Source organism: Montipora foliosa, chromosome 3 (assembly GCF_036669935.1).
Source record: "Montipora foliosa isolate CH-2021 chromosome 3, ASM3666993v2, whole genome shotgun sequence".
Taxonomy (NCBI): domain Eukaryota; kingdom Metazoa; phylum Cnidaria; class Anthozoa; order Scleractinia; family Acroporidae; genus Montipora; species Montipora foliosa.
The window spans coordinates 1,485,816-1,493,315 of NC_090871.1; the positions used below are offsets into that span (position 1 = coordinate 1,485,816).

General features: G+C 40.3%; 1 protein-coding gene across 1 annotated transcript in view; it reads right to left on the reverse strand.

Annotated features, from left to right (window-relative positions):
* Positions 1-7,500, reverse strand: part of LOC137996423 (dynein axonemal heavy chain 8-like) — a 99,425-nt gene that overhangs the window by 50,850 nt on the left and 41,075 nt on the right. The window contains exons 35-45 of the mRNA XM_068841809.1: positions 7,385-7,500; positions 7,147-7,215; positions 6,772-6,870; positions 6,202-6,339; positions 5,814-6,034; positions 3,643-3,806; positions 3,277-3,422; positions 2,905-3,106; positions 1,901-2,241; positions 746-853; positions 213-299 (exon numbers count right to left, since the gene is read on the reverse strand). The exon at positions 7,385-7,500 is cut by the window's right edge and continues 102 nt beyond it. Of these exons, the coding sequence (XP_068697910.1) occupies positions 213-299; positions 746-853; positions 1,901-2,241; positions 2,905-3,106; positions 3,277-3,422; positions 3,643-3,806; positions 5,814-6,034; positions 6,202-6,339; positions 6,772-6,870; positions 7,147-7,215; positions 7,385-7,500 (1,691 nt within the window). The remainder of the gene's footprint in view (positions 1-212; positions 300-745; positions 854-1,900; positions 2,242-2,904; positions 3,107-3,276; positions 3,423-3,642; positions 3,807-5,813; positions 6,035-6,201; positions 6,340-6,771; positions 6,871-7,146; positions 7,216-7,384) is intronic.

Genomic DNA, 7,500 nt, shown 5'->3' on the forward strand with positions numbered 1-7,500 from the left:
AAGTTTTCAACAGGAAGAAAAATATTTGGCGATGTGATTGCTGCATTCCTACTAGCATCGGAGAAGCAGAAATTTTCTTGCGTCCAAGAAGCGAGCAACCACAGCAATAATTCCTGTGCGACAAAACTACAGAGAAAAAATGCCTCCACTAAAATACCACCTTGTTCAGCTAAGCCTTACACTAAAAAAAGATAAACACATCAAATGCTCACATGTCTTTCTTGGGAAGATCGGCTTGCCAGCCAAGCTTCTGCAAGAGGCCTCCACCCCAAAACACTTTCATCCATGTATACCACACCCTGAAATCGTATTCAACGAAAAAAACTATAATAGTTGCAAAAAAGTGCACGTGTTATATACAAAACAAAGAGAGACTAATGAAAGAGGCAGCCGTACAGACAGTAACCTGGTTGAGTGCTTTTCAACACAAAAAATGAAAAAAGACCACAGTTTCCTTACGTTTTCCAGGCCATTTCGTTAAGAACACTGGTTGTATTTGCCTTCGGAGATCTTGTCATGGTCTAATCAAAGTTGGCCGAAATTACAGACGCAGAAAAAGTGCGTCTGAGCGTGATGACAATTTACATTTGCATACGACTTTAGCTTTGATTGCCTGACATTATGATAGGATATTTCAAAGCCAGTCAACATATGTAATTATAGAAAACCCAAGAAATTGCAAAATAATTTTCTATGCTCAAAACGTGTATTTTCTTTCCCACGTTCACTGTCACAAACGACTTACACATCTTGACACCGTTGAAGGCGAAGCGTCCGTCAAATCATCAGTCTCGAAAAGAAATTTCACATCATCCGACAGATGAAGTCTCTCGCCATTTTGCAAGTTGAGATACTGAAACGAAAAACGCATCATGTAGACGTAAGACACCAGAAGAAAGCAGTTAAGGGTTCAGTTTCAAATATTTGAAAACAAGACAAACATTCAAGGATCAATTCTTTTCAAAAGTCGAGAGAGAAAAAAGAGAGTCTTGCTTTCGCTTATTTCTGAGAAACGCTTTATCACACAAGGGCCTGAAGTCGATTCCAGACTGATTTGGTGAACTCATTAAATGTTCATAAGGAATCATTTCATTTCATTTCATTTCATTCCATTTCTTGTTAAGCTCTTTTGGAATATTCATTCAACCCGGTGGACTGGAAACATTTTGATTCACTCCGGAAACTTATTTCCAGAAACAAGCAACAACGATGAGCACTTTGTGCTTTGGGGATAAAAGCAAAGGATATATGTAAAATATTAGGAAATAACACTTAACTGGTTGCTCAACACATTTTGTTAAACATTACGAGGTGCCCATCATGGTTGGCGTTAAGACTTGAACGGTTTAAGTCTTAACGCCAATCACCTACTTATAACAATGCAGATAGCGTTCGGCATGGGCTTGGGCTTGGGCGGTTATCTTAATCAGTGTTTGTGTTTACTCGAGCAGAAAAGCTTGAGGGACACTGCAGTGACATTTTTTGGCCTGTATTTCTAGCTTATCAATTACAGTATCTTAAAGAGTGTTGGTATAAGTAAGCTACAACAGCGGAGGAAATTCCAGGCACAAGTTTTAGTTTATAGATGCATGAACAACCGAGCGCCTACTTATGTACAAGAGTTTGTGTTGTGTTGTGTTGTGTTGTGTTGTGTTGTGTTGTGTTGTGTTGTGTTGTGTTGTGTAGCATTGCGTTGCGTTGTGTTGCGTTGCGTTGTATCGTATCGTATCAAAACCAGTGGGCTTCAACTTGCTTGGACGTATCGGATAGGTTAAATTTGTCTTCTCAGGGCTGGACTGGAACAAGCATGGGATGAAGGAAAATGCTGGAGGGAATATGAGACTAACTTACAAGCTCGTTCTAGTTTGACCGTGAGAATGTAAAACTGGTCTATTCATACCTTTCCTTTATCTAGAGCACTGCTCAAAAATTCAGCCCACTCATGATGAAGTGGTGCATCAAGACAGATCCAAGTTGTCATTTTATGGACACTGTGTTCCTTGTTCGCCTTCCTAAAGTACGCAGTGAAAATGCCATCTTCAAAATCAGAAGAAGCGTTCACTTTTCCAAACATAAGAGATGGGTCAGATACACTTAAAGGATTTATTCTTTGTAACTTATGAGAATGTATCTGAGATCCAGTGTTTTTGTGTTTAATAAGAGAGCACTCGCTAAGAGTTTCCACAAGCCCTGAGATGCAAGAGGACTTTCCAGTTCCAGGCGGGCCAGCCACTATAATTCCTGCGCAAAATGAAGAAAATTATAATTAGAAATGTGAGGAGCCCATGTCACGGAATTTTTAAAGACCAAATTCGAGCAGAAATAGTTCCATAAATAAACTCAAAGTACAGGTAATCACTTTGCCAACACAAAGACCGCACTCAAATGGCAGTCTTCGTGCTAATGAGACCAACAAGCCTCGCTTTAAAGCAACATTTCTTTTGTATTTTGTCCATTCAAACGAGGCTAGCTGGTCTTATTGGCACAAGGGCAAGTGAATAATTGGTATATACTCCATGAGAGAATGCCATGAAGTGATGTTTATATACAGTACAAAGCTTAGTATTACGGTGCATCCATGGCATTCTCCCATGGAGTATATATCGAATAATTTATTGGCCACCATTTTTGAATAAGGTCTATGAAAACAATGAAACCTAAATGAGTCAATTACAGTGCAAAGCTAAACTTTGCCTTTTTGGATTTGAGAAAACGAATTTCGCCAGGTGTTAAGAAAGGGATCTGCCAAAATCCACGCGGAGGTTTCAAATGCAAATTCTCCCTCACCACTGGGTCATGCTACGCCTTGGACAAAACGCTTGAATGAAGACAATACAAAAGCAAGCTGCAGGTTTCATAGAAAGAATGTCCTGACATGAATTGCCATGATAACAGAGGAATTACCTCGGTGGACCTTCGAGAGTGTCCAAAGCTGGTGTATCTTTGCAATCCAGGGTTGATGAGGAACAAAGCCTTTCTCCTTCGTATGTGTTAAGAGGACGCTTTCAAAATCTTGAACAACTTTGGTTATGTGGTATGCTGGGGTGGGTGGTTTGGGCAAACTATAGAATACATCTCGCAGAACCATGTTAAAGATATTGAGCTCCTACACATTGAAATGAAACATAACAGGGTCAGACGCAGACTTTGCAGATGAACTTACAAAATAATAAAGATGCTAACAGGATGAATGGACGGATGAAGGAAATCAAGAAATCTCATACTCAAAGTTAAGATCAGTATGTACGGAAAAAATACTAAGTCCTATTCAGATACCTCAGGAGACAACCGAGGGCCAATGCATTCTTGCAGTGATTGCAGTACCAAAGAGTGCTCCATTCTTGCACCAGAGGACATGGCTGATGGAGTGGTTGGCTTCTTGTCTTTTTGCACGAACTGGTTTCCTCTGTCCTTCCCAGCGCCTAAGACCCAAAAGAAAGGGTGAAAGGTATAATAGGTATTATTCTGCCCAAGTCTTTGAAAAAGGTACTGGGGTTTGCCTTCCTGTAATCCAGACAATGGTATTGTAATTTATCAGAATTGTCAAACGACTTTTAAAGTTCTTCATCGAGTACAATGCGATACTAAAGCAATAAGAACTGGTGGACGTAACAATGAAACCAAAATTTTAATTCAGCTTACCCGATTGTGTGTTTACTGATTGTGTGCTAGTAGGCCTTGTAAACTCCGCTGTTGTAGCATTGAGTTTATTTCCAAGTGTTCCCTGAGAAAGGCGTTTACTTCCAGCATTTTGAATAACCCCCACCAAAGATGACAAACTGAACTTATGGTGACTTTTTCCACTCCTGTTGAGACAAGAACAGTCAAGTATTGTTCAGGATCAGTAAAGAAAACTGTTATGTCTATCCTGAAGTCTACCGGTAAAAAACTTAGCCAAAGCACTGATCATCTCACCAACGACCCGTGAATTCCAACGATACGCCACTTTAACAAATCGTGGTTCAGCGTTGTTTATATTCTTATCGACAACGATATTCGTCATGCAGCGGTCCAACAAAGTAAATATAATATATAGATTTAGCCAAGCCTAAAAGCGGAGCTCCCGTTTCTACCCAACAGCAAATATTACGAATTAAAAAGTGAAGCTAAAGCGTAGTAATTCACTTGCTCGACTGCAATTTGACAGTCAAACAGAGCGGCTCACGACTGGACATCCATTTCACACAAAAAGCCCGTAAATTGAAAGGTATTAATTTAGTGTGGACAGTCGCCATAGCAATGATAAGCAACCGCGGTAGCCGGCCACAGAACAGCAAACAAGACAAACGATTGTTATAACTCAATCGCTGTTGGAGATTTTTCCGAAAATCGCAGGTTCCAGCTTATCAAACCGCTTTTCAAAATCTTATCTGGCCAAAAAGAACCTGAAGTGTCCCAAATATTGTTTACACGTGCATTGGTTGCAGATAAATGTACTGAAATCCAAAATAAATTTACACTGCGTCGAGAGCTCGGTTATAAGCTTAATATGTCTGAAACAAATGGACAATGATGACAAGAAAACTCGCCAATGATGTCTGCTGTAAGCTTGAATGGCGACGCGGTGTGTGATCGATGAAATATACCAGAATCTCTGTCAACACGGAATTGCAAACGTTTTCAGGCCTTGTTCGTTTTTTAGCGAGTTTTACAAAATATGTGAAGCAGGAAAACACTAACTGAAAGCTACCCGTTGTAAATAAGTGTTTTGTCTCTCGCTCTTTTTCTCTCAGCTCTTAACGGCGTTCTTCGTTGAAATTCTCTCTTGTTCTCCTTCCTCGGCTTCTCTCGAGGCTTTCTTCGCTTAAATTCCTAAAATTTCGTCGACTCTTGTCTCGTGTTCTTTCCTGCTCTTTATCTCGTTGCTCGTCACTAATAGTAAAAACTCGTTTCCAAAAGTGACGAAGATCAGTGGGGATAAACGCGGGCTGCACAAAAGTTTCCCGCCAAGAAAATTTGCCCATCCGCGCCTCAAAGCTGCATTCGCGAGACTCCCCTGCCTTCTCTTTCTTAGGCTCCCATCCCCCTCCCCCAGAGTTTTGCACGGACGGAAAGACGGACGGACGGACGCTCGGTCAATCACGTGACAGCCAAACGAAAAAAGGTTGACCATATCCTCTTAAGTATGGGCTCTGCCCCAGGCCGCCCCGCTATTAAATAACTATTGTACCACTGTTCCACCCGAATTGTAACGTAACGTATAAATAATTAACAATTATTGGGCGAGGTTGAGCAAAATATCGTGATTTGTCAGTGGCGGGCAGATCAATTATTTGCCGTAGACGAAGGCTGAGTCATCATTCGATGACTGGAGTTTGTTTTTCTCAATTCCCAGCAATTAACGACGGTGCCTATTATTGTTATTGCGCATACGTTCTGCGCATCTTCAGATACTCGGGTTTCCTATTGGTGATGCTTACCAATACAGGGATATTTTTGCAAGGTTTAAAACTATGCAGAGAAAGTGGACCTTCGTAAGTACTCACGGTATCCATAAAGAAAATTGGGGGTAACCACGCATTCTTTAGAGATATTAATCTTCAAGAGCGTGGTTTCAGTTACGCATGAGCAGAATATTATTTGCAGCAAAACACTTATTTATAGCCAGTTATTGCAGGTCACGTGGTGGGCTCTCGGCCAATGAAAAGGAAGGAAAAATACATCGAATGATAAATGTTGTTGTTAATGTTGTTGACTCACGAGGCAAAGTAGCCACTGGCTACAGACTGTACATACTTCATCTGCATAAATCTTTATAGCATACGTAACCACATTCAATGACTGATACATTACTTTCTTCTCAATTAACTTACAGTTGCCCCTTGCATATATCACCAACAAGTTTAAGCCGATCTGCCAAAATCTTTGGTGACTTGAAACCTTGTCCTGCGCAGTAAGCTCTCAGGATCACTGATGTGTCTGGCAACACCATGGCGACAGAACGAAACATAGCCCTCAGTTCAGGAGGAATCTCAAAGGTGTTTCCGTGAGTGGAAATGGTAAGAAAAACAGAAAAGTTTGGTTTTACAATGACCTGAAAGAAAGTTTAATAAAAATAGTGGGTTGAGCTGGTAACACTTGTATAAACAAACTTTAAATGGCAGATGGTTAATACTTCTTGACAAAGTATAGCTACAAAGACAAATTTCGCCTTACAGTTGATTCATTTTCATCGCGGGACGGTGACAAAAAGGAGCAAACCTCTTTCCCGTCCTCAAGAGTGCAAGTAGAAAGTCCACCCCTCAATGAAAGGAAGATAGCTTGAATCTCAAACAACATGACGGAAAGACACTCTGCATTCACTCGATGAAACTCATCCAAAAGACCCCAGCAACCTTCCTGCAAATTGAAGACGACACATCAGCAATGCCATGGCTCAGAAAACAAATCACGCATTTCAAATTTCTTTTCCATATACACTCGAGTTACATAAACTCCTTTCAATTCAGATGAACCGGAAGTTCCGGTTTCACTGGGCTGTTGCACTGTTGTTTCTACCAAGTATCCACTGGCAATTCGAAAACATTTTTCTGATGTATTCCCAATTTTTTGCCCACAAGGTATTCTTTTTTCACAATTAAGTTACTTCATGTATAAAATGAATTTCAATGTTCATTAGTGGTAAATACAACCCTTTAAATCTAAGAAGCTTACACTTCAAGTCATTAATAAGGTTACGAGCGCAGGGAACAGTGGTTCATTGGCAAGAAAAATCAAACAGGGATAGAGATCACCAACATCAAAATAATACAAAGAGGATTAAAACAATACCTCAGCCAATCCAACAATGACCTTTCCAACAGCACTGGAGGACATCCTTGGACAGCAACTGAGACTAACGAGGTATCGGCCCAACAATGATGCAAGACCCTTAAAAGAACGAGACAAAGGGTACAAGATACAACTCTGAGAGTGAATGTGCTGCAATGCACGCAAATGAAAATTGAATAACAAGTTTGCCAAAAAAAAAAATTCAAGGTACAAGTAATATATTCCTTTGACACAGATGCTGCCAAATTGAGAGTGGCTTCAGACTAGACCCTTGGTCAAGAAAACTGCCGGCATAATCTTACAGATACACTCGCTGTCTTTTAGGCTTCAACGAGGCTCCTGACTCGATTTTATTTTGAAAGTGTCAACACTTACCTTTATTGTTTCAGTTTTACCGGTTCCTGAAGGACCAACAAGAGAACCGCCACAGAAGTTCCAAATAGCCTAGCGAGCAAGTACAACTAATTTTAGCTTAGACTTTCAAGGAATGATGAGTGAATGAATGAATGAATGAATGAATGAATGAATGAATGAATGAATGAATGAATGAATGAATGAATAAATAAATTACCGTGGAAAACACCAAACAAAGCGATACATGTATAATTATTACCTGTGTCAATGTCAGAAAACACCTCTCAGTCATAGGTGTAAGCGCAAGAGACACATCAGAGCCATAGAATTCATTTCCATAAGGAAACTGTGAGTCCAACATGTGAATGTACACTT